The sequence below is a fragment of the Furipterus horrens genome, unplaced genomic scaffold, assembly GCF_987537825.1.
Source record: "Furipterus horrens unplaced genomic scaffold, mFurHor1.1.pri manual_scaffold_8, whole genome shotgun sequence".
Taxonomy (NCBI): Eukaryota; Metazoa; Chordata; class Mammalia; order Chiroptera; family Furipteridae; genus Furipterus; species Furipterus horrens.
The window spans coordinates 31,943,247-31,958,208 of record NW_028327178.1 but is presented as its reverse complement, the minus strand read 5'-3'; the positions used below and the strand labels follow the sequence as shown (position 1 = coordinate 31,958,208).

At 35.2% G+C, this 14,962-nt stretch overlaps 1 protein-coding gene across 2 annotated transcripts in view; it reads right to left on the bottom strand.

Annotated features, from left to right (window-relative positions):
• Nucleotides 1-14,962, bottom strand: part of DSC3 (desmocollin 3) — a 52,339-nt gene that overhangs the window by 15,242 nt on the left and 22,135 nt on the right. For both annotated transcript variants that reach the window (XM_090285685.1, XM_090285684.1), the window contains exons 5-11: nt 10,538-10,693; nt 9,172-9,316; nt 6,230-6,396; nt 4,883-5,017; nt 4,322-4,507; nt 778-1,034; nt 524-666 (exon numbers count right to left, since the gene is read on the bottom strand). In XM_090285685.1, coding sequence (XP_090141811.1) covers nt 524-666; nt 778-1,034; nt 4,322-4,507; nt 4,883-5,017; nt 6,230-6,396; nt 9,172-9,316; nt 10,538-10,693 — 1,189 coding nt within the window. The remainder of the gene's footprint in view (nt 1-523; nt 667-777; nt 1,035-4,321; nt 4,508-4,882; nt 5,018-6,229; nt 6,397-9,171; nt 9,317-10,537; nt 10,694-14,962) is intronic.

The window sequence follows — 14,962 nt, the reverse complement described above, 5'->3', positions numbered from 1 at the left end:
AAAGCTTTTATATATATATGTAGTCCAAGCTCCCTAACCAGAGATTCTAATTCAATGTGTCTCACATAGTGTTCATATCTTTTTTAAAGTACCACAAATTATTTTAATATAAAACCAGGGCTCGGAAGTTCTGGATTACTTTAAGAAACAGGATTCAAAAAAAGAATCATTTTAACTTAATAATTAGCAGAGTTATTTAAAGGCTCAATTTAAAGTGACATACAGAGAGAGTCTGGTGAGACCAGTTCCTTAGTCCTCGATTTCACTTTCATCTTTGTCATTTAACATAGAGTTTATAACCACTTTTAAGGTCCGCCATGCTGGGATATAAAGATAAATAAGACATGGCTTCTTGCTTCCAAGTAGTTTCACCTTGTTAGATATTAAGGGGAGTAGGAACACAGTTCTTAAAATAATTTCTAAGAATTCCATATACTTATCACAAGAATAATTATGCACAAGAATAGATGTATTATTCTCCAATGCCTTTAGGAAATACTGGAATAAAAATTTTTTTGTTTACTTCCATCTATTGCCATGACTGTAACATTATATAAGTCATTCCTGGGAGTTGCGGCCTCCCTGTCCAGAATTTTGGAAGTTCTGATTGATCCTGTCAGTTCATCAATGTTGATCCACCCTTCAGGATCCTGCAATTTTTTGTACCTGTTAATAAAAAATAAAAATAGCCTTCAGCAATATAAAACGTATTAAAGTAGTTACTGCCTCAACAGTTTAAAAAGCATGATCAGTATGCGGTTATAGATTTCTCTGTACCTTAAACCACTGCTACTTTTTGTTTCGGTGTCATATGCCTTATAGCCATTGGCACTGGTCCCCATTGCTGAATTTTCTTTAATCCGCACATACTGGGCTGCAGGGCTACATTCGGGCCCCTCATCCTGGTCCCTCACGTGAACTGTGACCAAAGCTCTGTTCGTGGTTGTCCTGAGTGCAACATCTCTAGTAAAAGGAGCTTCATTGCCGACTCCAATTTCCAGGACCACTTGACGGATTTCTTCATAATTCAGTGGCTTTGAGGAGAAAACATGTATTTCAGTATGTGTAAAACACGTCATATTTCAAATAGCATGTGAACTTCTGTCAATATGACCAATGCTGTGTACATTCCACATTCCCATTTAATCAATATTGACTTTTATCCTTTCTTAAAGAGAGACGTGATTATTCACTAAGCCTTTAGCTACAGTGGTCCAAAAGTTTCTGCGGGTGGTTTACAGAGTTACGAAAAAGCAATTCTTTAAATACTTTTATGCTTTGTTCTTACTGAGGAAAATTACTCTGCACCTGGAGATAATGCAGAAAGATGACAGTGTTCTAGTGCACTGACAAACCAGTTTAATGGTCACCTGACTCTAGGAGAATGCAATTTTGTTTTGACTCACTATTTACTGAGTAGGACCCAGACATTGTGGAGCTCTTATAAAATTAGATGTCAACATAAACAAAATTGAAAATGTGCAATGATTTTATTTTCTCTCTGACAGAAAAGATATCCCCAATGCATGTTCTAATTGCCCTATCAGGTGTAAAACTGAGCAATCTACTTTCCACAGTGGCTGCACCAGTCTGCATTCCCACCAACAGTGCATGAGGGTTCCCTTCTCTCTGCATCCTCACCGGCACCTGTTGTTCGTTGATTTATGGATGCTATTCATTCTGACAGGCATGAGGTGGTATCTCATTGTGGTTTTATTTTGCATTTCTCTGATGATTAGTGACACTGAGCATCTTTTCATCTGTCTATTTGCCATCTGTATGTTCTCTTTGGAGAGGTATCTATTCAGGTCCTTTGCCCATTTTTTAATTGGATTATTTGTTTGTTTACTTGTTTTTGAAAGACTAATTCAAAAGAATATATGTACCCCTGTATTCATTGCAGCACTATTTACAATGACCAAGACCTGGAAGTCACCCAAGTGTCAGCTATGGTACATTTACATAGCAGAACACTACATGGTCATAAAAAAGAAGAAAATTTTGCCCTTTGCAACAGCATGGGTGGACCTGGAGAACATTCTGCTAAGTGAAATAAGTCAGTCAGAGAAAGGCAAACACCTATGATTTACTCATATGTGAAATCTAAGAAACAAACTGAACTAAGAGATAGATTCATAGACAGAGAGCAGGCTGGCAGGTTGATGAATGGAAGGATCAAGAAAAAAGAAAAGGAACTCACGGACATGGACAACAGTGGGATGACTGCAGCGGATTCCAGTGGGGAGGGGGTGGGCACAGGTGGAAGAGAGTATAAGGGGGATAAATGGTAATAGAAAAAATACAATTAAAAAAACAAACTATTTTAAAAACCTAAATAATTTTATTCCAGCTTTTTCTTTTATCAGAATCCATCCATATTCTCATTCCTTCTTAGGAATCTGCTTTGTCTTTTTGCTGGTTCCTTCATTAATGAGTTAAGTAGAACTTCTACCCATGCTCACTATCAATTTTTATGAAAATTATGTTTTGACAATTTGAGAATTATACTTTGGCAGTACCTGTAGTTTATCCCAAGAAAATCTCACAATGAAAACACAGTTAGGTAAAAGAAATAAGATATGCTTATCAGCATCCCTGCTTTTCAAAGCAAGAAAGCAAAGAGCAGATACACTGATTTTCCCACTTTTAAAAGATTCCCTTCTGCGCTGGAGTTGGAAGCCAGGGGGTCTGGATTGAGTTCATTTCCTTAACCACCATACTACAATCCCTCTGCTGTTCTACTCTTTAATTGATCTACTAGCCTCTAAAATTTTTTAAATCAATCCTTTGATTATAATTGACTTTCAGACAGCAAATCAAAGCAAAACCCGCAAAACACTATTTTGCACTGGACTGCAAGGTTGGAGCACTTTTTCTTTCTTTCTGCTTATCAAAGCAGTCAGTGGCTGAACATGAAGAAAACAAACACTGATGAGTAAAATTTTGTTTTAAACTTTTCCCCACACCTACATATTACCAGGCTGAGATAATAACATCATGAGTCCACTGAGAATTCAAGAAAATTTCTGAATCTTAGAATCCACAAAATGCATGTGAAATGCTTTTGGATTTTTTATGACTATCCCAGAAACTGGAGAGTCAAGAGGAAAAATGGATTAGTATCTGTTTATTTGTTGCTAATGAATACAAATTACATGTGCTGGTATGATCATGAAAAGAGTCAGAGTATCTGCTGCCACTGAGAAATGGATGGAAGTTCAGGAAGCGCCTGCTACAGTTATTGGATCCAGAGTTGCTTGCTAAATAAAGCCTCAGAATTTTTTATTCAATTTTTTTCAAGGCTTAATCTGGATGTTGTATAAGTGTCTTAAAAGTGCATGATTAGAAATCTGCTGGGATAAAATCAGTGATTATTTTTTAAAAAAACATGAATTCTCTGTCATGACAAAGTAACTTTTTGTGCCATCAATCAAAATAAATTGTCCAAAATAAACTGTTCATAAATATCTTATAACTGCATTGAGATGGCAAAAATCTCCTAGAAAATGAAGTGTTGTATTGTTGACCTTCTATGTTGAGAAAGAGCAAGAACAAGAGCTTCCTCACTCGGCCCATTTGCACTACTGCTGCTGCCACTGAAATAGAAACATATAAACCTGGAGGCAGAAAGCTTATCCAGGACTCAGCTAAAGACTGTATCAGCTTGTGCTCTATGGTCCCAGAAAAGTTATCTTTTTTTTTAAAGAAGAAAGTAATCTTTTTATGGAAACATAAATAGTAGTACTGAGAACCTGTTAATATTTTTTAATATAATATCCTATAGTTCACCAAATGCTTTCCTTTTCATTATTATATTGTATGGCTACTAAGGAGGCAGAGAGAAGTATTATTTTTTAATATACTACAAAGGCTAACTTATGTCAGGAATAGTTAAAGGGTATTGGGAATATTTATTCTATAGAAGGTAAGTCTCAAATGGACATAACAGCCTTTTCAAAAGAATTATACCTGTTTTGTATAGCATTTGCAATAAAACACGGGTCAAAGACATGGGATGTAAGGAGAATAATTTAGGCACAGCAGAAGTAAGGACTTCTGAGAATCAGAGCTCTCTAAATATAGAATAAGCTGCCAATCAAGATATGGAGATCTTTACAACTGAAAATGTTCAAGCATAAGTTAGATGACTAAAAACTGGCAAATAAATTATAGAAGAAAGGCAAGCATTAGAAGGGGAGAGTGGGACTATGTTCTCTTCTAACTTGTAGAGACTATGAACTGAAACTACTTAATTGATTAAACCATTAGCTTATTAAAATTTGTTCACTTTCAAGTTATCAATTATTCATTATTACTGTACCTTTACAACACACAGAACACCTTCATTCGTTTTTTCGTCTGTGCTGATTTTGAAATGTCCATTTTCATTGCCCTTTAAAATGGTAAAATTGGCTCTCCAATTGGCACTGTTAATTAAATCCTTATCTTCTACAGGTAGTCGTAAGATTTCCATATTGTACGTATTTTCCTCTACTGATACTTCATACTGAAACAGAAAGGACTCATTAAAAACTTACTCTATAAAGAAAAGTTTTACTAAGAAAGTAAAATGTTCCTTCAACTCCAAAAGTACTTGTTCTTAGAGTTTTTGCCAAGATTATTTTAAACCATGAATCTCAAAAAGTATTGTTTCATGAAGACACCGTTTAAATGAAAGAAAAATTTCATTACAAATGAAGACTGTTACTGGCCTTTAACAAGAGTTCAGTAATGTAAATACTACTATGAACTAATAAAACAGGTTTATATATCTACTATTTAATTTTATTCAAAATATGTACTTCAAAGTATGATATTTATTAATTCATATTAAATAACAAATGACAGTAGACAGAGATAGGTTTTGGAATTATATACTTACAACATTTTGCATGAAAACAGGTGCATTGTCATTTGAATCTGTTACTGTTATAAGGCAAGTTGATGTAGTTATCAATCCAAAAAACTGACCATCCATGTCTTGTACTTTAAGTATCAATTTGTACTTGTCTACAACCTTAAAACAAAGCAAACATTTAATAAGTTTTGTACAACTTTGTTTGTATTTACAAATGAAATTTTAATTGTACACTCTTCTATTTGTGTGTATCCATGCTTTTATTCCCATATTTGCTTACACTCTAAGAATTTGGTAGACAGCAATAAAGCTGAAAAGGTAGGCAGAGATTACATTATAAGGACCCATACTAAGAATTTAGACTTATGCTTTAAATGGCAAGTAATAAGACAAGATTTTCCTGAAGTCACAGGGAGAGCACAAAGTAAGAAAATTTGAGATATAAAAAGAATATTCTTAAAGAAGGTTGAGCAGTATTTGTTTAATTTTTCATTTACTATTTCCCTTTATCTCAGCCCCAGGTTCCATTTCACCTACCCACCTTCCGCATTGGAAAACAACATTCCCACCCTAAAATACTCCAGCCAGAGGCTCCAGGACTCTGAATTTCTCTTGTTCACTTCTTTACTTCCTGTGTTATTCCCCATTAAATCTTATTCTTTTTCTTTTTTTTTTTTTTTTTTTTTTGATTTGTTTTCTGTTTTCTTTTGATCAGATAAGCAGATCTGGGCTTGACTCCCGAAGCTGTATCTTACAAGCTATGTAACCTTAAATTATCTTGTCTGAGCCTCATTTTTCAATTTGTAAAAAATGAGGAAAAAAATTCTTGTTTTCATTTGATTATCACATCATCTCTACATATTACACAGATACAAAAACACATTCATATTGTCCCCTTCAAATTTTCCCATTTATTACCTATGTGCTTTATAACATAAAATGTCCTGCCCACACAAATGCACCCCCCCAAAAAATAAACAAACAAACCAACCCAAAATTAACAAAACCTCTGTACTTCTCTTGATTCCTCATATAACAAACAAAACAAATTGTCCTTTATAAGAATTAAACCCTTTACTAAGCTAGAATCAACTAGACACATGCAAGAAAAAAATTCTATTTAATAATAATAACTTTCATAAGAAATATCTTTTGTCCCCACATCTAAATACCAATTAATCTGTATTTCTATGTCCTAGGGATTCTATTACATAAAAAACTAGAGGTGATATAAAAAGTAGGTAACATGGCCAGGAATTCTTATTACCTGATGCCTAAATAAAATAAAGTGAATAGCAAAGTACAGGAAATGGGAAGAAGAGGAGGTCTCAACTCCAAGTCAAAAGCTATTCTACAGAGTGTGGGAACTACCTCTCTGTCCAGATACTGAGAGATCATGGTGATTGCGCCTGTGGTGGGGTGCATGGAAAAGAGCCCCGGCGACCTTGGCATCTGCTCCAAAATGCTATACTTCAGGCGCGTGTGCATCGTGTCCGGTTCATCTCGATCCGTGGCACACACCACTCCCACTGTAGTACCTACATGTTTTTTAAAGGAAAGTGTTAAATCTTCCAGAATTGTTAAACACGTTTAAGAGTATCTACAGTTTTTATGTAAAATGTATTTCTTACCAGAGGTATTCCCTCTTAACATAACACTGAAGAAGATGACTTCAAATTTATAACATAAAACACTTTGATGCTGAGAATCAAGGCATACTTCTACTTCGCTCACAGTTCAAAATGTTTAATAGTAAATTACTAAAAGCTTATCTAAAAGATATTCAAAAATATTTTCAACACATATGTCCACATATTGCAATAACAAACCTAGATGGAAGGATAAACCATGGCTCCTGAGTAAATCAGATTTTTTAAATTAAACTTTTGATTAATAATTAAATCAAGAATGATTTAAAATATATTTGTATAAATGGTCAAGCTGAAATTTCACAACCCGGTCTCCTTTCTATGTCTTTGTTTTCTAGGAGTCTCTGATTTGCTTGATTCTTTTCCACCAGCTTAATATTCACACACCTCTGCCCTCAGCTCCATTAATACTCAGGAAGGGATTTCATTATATTTACCATTTGGGGAGAATTTATCACCTCTATGGAATGTAAGAATATTGCCCTGATAAAGGATTTCAAGTATCAAAAAATATATATAGGTGGTGTATTTACAGTGTAAGGGTAGTGTTCCAATGCAATGAAAACGTAAGGAGTAGATCCACTTTGCCTATAACACTGTATGTAACCTGAGGAACAACACATATATACATAAAACCACACACATATATATTCATTGAAATATTGTATTTGAAGGGGAAAAAGACAACTAAATCTTTTAACACAATGATATATTAGTTTTTAATAATTTTGTTGCTATAAAATATCCTTAAACTTCATATATGTGTGTGCTTGTGTGTATATACATGTAAATAGACACGCATAGTATATTTCTAAATTTTATATATATTTTTACATGTTTATCTATATTTTATATAGTAGAGAATGTCCAATTACATACCTACAACTAATGACAAGGTTTCTGCAGTGGATCAATATGAAAACATGAAGTAATAGTCTTTTTACTATAAGAAAATAAATATCTATCTTTTCATAGAAAGTTTCTAATCCTTGTAAGACATAACATTTTCTTCCTCCAATTTTATTGATAGTCAGGAAGACATAAACACTCTTTTAAGTCTTTGGATAGAGACTGCTTTATTTATCATACAAAATCTTCCTAAAATCTTGAAAATTCCTTTCCATGAGTGTTATATGTCAGTATTAATTGAGCACCCTTTGTCCAAACCATCTGTGTTTTGCTTAAGGCAAACTTAAGAGCATCTCTTAGTTCTGAGTATTATAGCCTTAATTGATCTGAACCAATTGGTGTGGGATGCTTAAAATACCCTGGGTAATCTGGACATCAAAGTGTTTGTCTTTGATTCTTCTGCTACTTCCTACAAGAACAAAATCTTCAACAAAGAGTCTGAAACCAGTCATTTCTCTTTGAAAACAAAAAAGTAACAAAGCCATAGACTTGTAAAGCTAAAAACATTATAGGTCGTCTAATGTACTAAGAATAATTAACTTATTTTACAGATCAGAGAATTCAAAGGGACTTCCATGAATTCCCACAGTGAGTTAATAATAGATCCCAAATCAAAAACTAGGTCTCCTAAAATCCAGACCAATGATTTTTATTTGTGCAATTGTACAATGTGAGTAATAAAGTGGTGAACATCTATGACATTAATTATCAAAGTAAAAAATGAAGGAAAATAGCAAGTATAACAATGCAGTGAAGATCTAAGTAACTAGCAGAAACCTTAATGGGCAAGTTAGCAAAGTCATCCTTTATGACTGAGTCCATGTTCTTTCAACTTTATTGTGAGTGGCTATTCTCCATATTACAAGCCTCAAAAGACATCATGAATGCCACATTAAAAAGCCAACTAAGCTGAAACACTTTGGTTTTCCACATGTGAGAACAAGTGTTTAGAATGGAGAATATGTTAAGTTCCTCTAAAGTTATTCCAGTATTCATTCTAAATTGGAAGTAGTAAGGTAGTAGTTTTAAGAGAAGAAACAATAGAAATAAGAGCTTTAAAAAATTGTATCATTAGTGTATGTCATTCAACACCTCCCCAAATAAAACATAATAAAAAATCTATATTGGTTTTAGTTTTTTTGCACATTCTACCCTGCATGTCTTTTGCTTGGAGATGAGTGTATTGATAAACCCACATAATGATAACATGAAATAAACCAAATATGGTACACAAACCTTTAATAACTGTTACCTACCTTTATAATTGTTATCATATTGACAACACCACAAACTACTATAATATCCTCTAAGTTACACATTGTTTGACTTTGGTAGGATTTAATATATTCTATAAATACATATGGGTCCAACATCATCTCAGAATGATCGTCCTTGAATATTAAAAACTCAGTACCTCAAAAAAAGCTATCTTACCATAAAGTCTGAAGAAAATAAATCATTCTAAGTCTAATATGAATAGATTTAACTCAATGAATGAACTACTTTACCACAAAAAGAAGCTTTGGTAAAACTGAAAAGCAACAATAGACTAAGAAAATATTTGCAATGTGACAAGTTAATATCCTTACTATGTAAAGAACACTTTTCAGTAGATTTAAAACTAGTTTTAAAAAAGATAAACACCAAAAAAAGTAAGTGCAAAGAAAAGCAACATGCATTTCATTTTAAAAATATTCAAATGGCTTAAGAAAATGTGCACAAAAAAGTTCAAGAAAAAAAAAAATCTTGTCTTACCAAGTCTACTGCCTTCTGGAACTTCAAAATTATAAGCTTGTTCTGTAAAAATAGGGTGGTTGTCATTCTCATCCTCCACTCTGATGGGCAGCGGAAGAGGTAAGTCTGCTGAATACCCGTCTGCAGTTGTCGCATAGGCAATCAACTGAAAAACAGGACGAAGCAAGTTCAATAGCGCACTGATGTAAGATTCTAGCAAGAGAGAAGACTGTGCTTTATCTACTACCTTCCTTACAAATCTTTCCAATAACAAACAACTTAATTTCTATTCAGTGCTTTTTTAATCATCAAAAGATCACATAGAGAAACACTTTAAGTACAGTAAAGAATATTCAGTATGGTAGATATGTCTACACGTCAAATAAAGCTTCAGAGTACAGTGACGTCATGGATAACTCTGTAGATGAGACTGAGAAATTAAAAGTGAACATACAGACGAGGATTACAGTCCTTATTCTCTCCATAATCAGAAAGTTATACTGGAGAAAACAGTTAAACTCACTGCAGTGGAAAAAATCACTATTACGTCATCTAAATAAAGCCATGATTTCCATTCTTGAAAATGTCAAGCCTTTTTATTGTTTTACCTCAGAGATCACATACTTTAAGGATTTTTCTAACAAAATTCATTCACCAATTTTTATATTGCTAAATAATTAAAGGTATTGTACTGTTAAAAAGAATGTATTTCCATTCAACATATGATTACAACACTGAGGTGATACTTTTCTAACCAAAACTAAGAAATGTCAAGTGGTGGACATCAGTCACATTTATTTACTCAGATCTCTTTCTTCTTCTAGAAAGAGAATTCCTTTTTCCTACAGGGAATCATTGTCCCCGCACTACGTGACCCCACAGCATTTACCATATTACACCAAAAATTGTTCTGAGTTACTCTTCATTGACTGTAAGCTCGTCCATATCAGAATGCTGGCTTATTATCCCATTTGGATTTGGTCTCCCACTTTTGCTTCCTTATCTAGTTCTCAGACATGGTGAGAGATCATACAAGTAGATGGAAGACAAAAGAAGTAGAACAGAAGAGGGAAGACTGTGGCTATGTCCTGGAGAGAGGAGAGTATACCCTGACCAGAGAGAGTGAAGGGTATCTCATGAGCGAAAACAACTCCTGGAAACTTACTGGAATTCACATTCTAATACAATTAAAGCTCTTTGCTTCATTTCAGGCAGCAATAGAAGTTAAGATAACAAGCAGAAAGTATTTAAAAATATTGCGTAATCTATTTTCTTTAACTTTAAGATATCCTACAAGAGGGTGCAAGCAGACAGGAAGGAGTAGATGGAATATCAGAAGACACATGGTTTAATGATTTAAAGTCATGTATATCAATAAAACTCCTACATCAAAAACATCATATTCTTCACGATCCACAGGCCGAGTACAATACAGATTTCCAGTGTTTTTCTCTATGAAAAACAAATTTACAGGTTCTTGGTCAACTCCACGTCCACTTATTGAATAGAAGATGGTATAGTTCTGTGCTGCATCAGACTGAACCTAAAAGAAAAAAAATAACATATATATGAAAAAAAATTAAAATTAAATTCTGTTAAAATGCTAATTTTTAGAAATGCGGCTCATGTGTTTACATTTTTATTTTAAAGAGATAACTTCAATAAAATAATCCTGGGTCATTTCGTCAACCCACAAAGCCGTAACAAACATCTGGCCAAAGATTTTTTTAAAACTGCTCAAATTTAATGAAAACAGTACCCCCCCCCCCCAAATCTAATTACAAACAATAGACATAATTTTATATTTAGTGCTCTGGCAAAGAAAGAAAGAGCAGTAATACCCATTGTTGGTAAAAGCGAGGCTAACAGGGACTCTCACATATGGTGAAGGGAATGCTAATTGGAACGTTCCTTTGGAGGGGAACTGACAAAAACTAAAAGAATGAGCTATGAAAATGAACAGGAAGTCTCTTCTTGGTGGAAGAAACAGGAAGTACAGAGGGACAGGGTAGGGTTCATGGAGCAGCAAGAAGGCCACCATGGTTGAAAGCTGGGGGAAAGGAGTAGGAGATGAAGTGGAACGCTGTAATAGGGGCCACATGGGTAAGCGATTCCAAGGATGTTGGCTTTCCCATGGAGTCAGATGAAGAGATAATTTAGACAAAAGTAACATTACCTGACTTATATTTTAAAGGGATAATACTTGATGTTTTGTTAAAAACTGGACTTAAATGGATGGGTAAGGGAAGAAACAAGAAGACCCTTTAGAAAGTAACTGCAATAATTCAGGGGAGAGTGGTAGTTTGTTAGACTAGCATAGTAGCAGTAGAGGTGGTAACAGGTGGTAACAAGCGGTTAGATTCTGGATATATTAATAATTTGAAGATACAGCCAACAGGATTTGCCAATGGGTTGGATGTGTTGTGCAGAGGCAGAAGCTCAGGATGACACTATCTCAGAGGATGCTAGTATCCCTTAATGTCTACTGAGTAGATGAGTGGATAAAAAAGCTATGGTACATGTACACAATAGAATGTTAACCTGGCTGCAAAAAAGGAAGAAAATCTTAACATTCTGCAACAGCATGGATGGACCTGGAGAGTATTATGCTAAGTAAGCCAGTCAGAGAAAGACAAATGCTGTTCATTAGATTTCACTTACATGTGGAACCTGATGAACAAAATAAACTAACAAATAAAATAGAAACAGACTCATAGATACAGAGAACAGACTGACAACTGTGAGAGGGGAGAGGGGTTGGAGGACTGGGTGAAACAGGTGGAGGGATTAAGAAAAAATTCTCATAGACATAGACAACAGTATGCTTATTACCAGAGGGGAAGGAGGCTTGGGGGAGATAGAAGAGGGTAAAAAGGGGATAAACGGTGATGAAAGGAGACTTGACTTGGGTGTGAACACACAATATAATATACAGAAGATGTATTATAGAATTGTACATCTGAAACTCATATAATTTTATTAATCAATCATTCCAATAAATTTAATAAAAAATAATGTTCTCACAAAAATCTTTGTTAGTATTAGAATTTATGGCTCAACACAGGGTTGCCCTAAAGACATTTATCTGACTCCCTTGCAATTAGGTATGGCCACACGGGAAGGACAGGTCAATGGAACGTAACAAAAATAATATGTGCAAGGTCCAGACTGTGGTCTTGAAGGTGGAAGAGTATGTTTTTTCATGTGGACACAGTGATGAAGCATCTTGAACGTGCAGGGATGGCCTAGCTAAAAAATAGAGAAGCCTGGGTCCTGGGTGTTTACTCAAATTACACTCTCTTTTAGATCACATATTTACATGAGAGGAATAAATCTGTCATGCTTAAGCCATTATAATTTGAGATCTTGGAAAATGCAGCCATACCAATATCATATAATAATATAGGAACTAAATGTTTGACTGAAAACAACTGATGGATATGTTAAATTGGGGATCAATATCTATTCAATCCTGCTTCTACCATGTTTTCTCAGTGTAGTTGTTAGAAAGATTCAACCAAAAACATTCCATTTTCCAGAGTCTCTTGAAACCAGAGCTCTGGATTTAAATACAGACGATCAGGTGTGCTCGCATGATTTGGGAATCCATAAGTGCGGTAGATGTCTGATCTGAGCTGTTTTTTGCTGGCATCATTGTTTACATGCTTTCTTTCCTTTTCTTTACTGCAGCAGCAGAATTGCCAGTAGTTTTTCACAGGCTTTGTGAATAGTGAGACACAGGGAGTGGATTAAGCTTTTTCCTGACTGGAGAAGTTAAGAAGTGGTGCTAGAACTGCATTTGGAGAAACAGCTTCCTGACCATGGTAATTCCTTGACCATGGCAGTAGCACTGTGGCTCGAGAATTAGTGCCTTCACCATCATGGAGAAAGCAGCATGCCCCTTGGTGGTTGGATCTGTGGTATAGCTTGAGGTTCATTCCTGAAAATTCAACCTCAAGTTTGTTTCTTTTGTCTTCCCAACAATTCTATAAACTGTTTAATACACTGTAGTAAATTCCAGTCTGTTAATTATTTAAAGACATATGCTCTCGACAACTAAAAACTTACTCGACAGACTCCAATGCCTCAACAACTGAAAGGATGGAGTTGCTATTAATTGAGATGGGAAAATGTTTTTAGGAGAAAATTCATTTGATTTCCATATGTTAAGTCTGAAATGTCTTAGTATTTTCAAGTGGAAATATCAAATAGCCACTTTGGGATTGACATATGAAGTCCTTTTTTTTTTTTTTAATTTTTTAAAGTTTATTTTATTGATTTTGTTTTTACTGTATCACAATTTTTTCTCCTTTGCTCCCTTCTGCCCAGTACCCCTCTTCCCTCCAGCAATCCCACTCCCCTTAGTTCATGTCCATGGGTAGTGCATATAAGATCTTTGGCTTCACCCTTTCTTATATTAATCGTAACTTCCCTATGTCTATTCTGTATCAACCAATTATGCTTCTTAATCCCTGCATCATTTCTCCACTTCTCCTCTTTCCCCCTCTCAGCTGATAACCCTCCAAATGATCCCCATACATATGATTCTGTTCCTATTCTGGTTTGCTTAGTTGGATTTTGTTTTTATTTTTTAGATTCAGTTGTTCATAGTTGTGAGTTTGTTGTCATTTCAGTGTTCATAATTTTGATCTTCTTTTTCTTAAGTAAGTCCCTTTGACATTTCATATAATAATGGCTTGGTGATGATGAGTTCCTTAAATTTTACCTCATCTGGAAAGCACTTTATCTGCTCTTCAGTTCTAAATGAGAACTTTGGTGGATAGCATAACCTTGGTTGTAGGTCCTTGTTTTTCATCACCTTGAATACTTCTTGCCAGTTCTTTCTTGCCTGCAAAGTTTCTTTTGAGAAATCAGCTATACGTCTTATAGGCACCCCTTTGTAGGAAACTCCCTGCTTTTCTCTTGCTGCTTTTAAGATTTTTTTTTATCTTGAACCTTTGGCATTTTAATTATGATGTGTTTTGATGTGGTCCTCTTTGGGTCTAGCTTGTTTGGGACTCTCTGTGCTCCCTGGACTTGTATATCTATTTCCTTCGCCAAATTTGGTGAGTTTTCTTTTATTATTTTCTCACATAAGCTTTCAATTTCTTGTTCTTCCTCTTCTCCTTCTGGCACCCCTATGGTTTGGATAATGGCACGTTTAAAGCTGTCCTGGAGTTTCCTAAGCTTCTCCTCTTTTTTTTCCAATTCTTGTTTCCTCATTCTGTACTGGTTGACTGTTTTTTTCTTCCTTATGTCCCAAATCATTGATTTGAACCCTGGTTTCCTTCCCTTCACCACTGGTTTTGTGTGGATTTTCCTTAGTTTCATTTAGCATAGCCTTCACTTCTTCCCTTATGCATTTGCCATACTTAAGCATATCTGTCAAGTCTGTGAGCATCTTTAACACCAGTGTTTTAAACTCTGCATCTGTTAGGTTGGCTGTCTCCTCATTTGTTAGGTTGGCTATCTCCTCATCACTTAGTTCTCACACTGGAACCTTGATCTGTTCCCCATTTTGGGCTATACTTTTATGTCCCCTCAACTTGACAAGCTCCTGTGTTTGTTTGCTTCTGTGTCTTAGGTAGAGCTGTTGCACCTGTTACATTGTAAGGGGCAGAGCCTTAGGTATTCATCAGTATAGGGTGACCCATTTCACCAAGTTATGGTGCTGTATGTGGGGGAGGGGTCTGAGAGAGAACAATGCCGCTTGCTCAGCACTTGCCCCTTTTCCAGGCACTTCTCCCACTTTCATATGGGACTAGCGCCTCTCTAGTTGTTGCCCTGGCCGTCGCTCCCAGAGTGGGTGGGT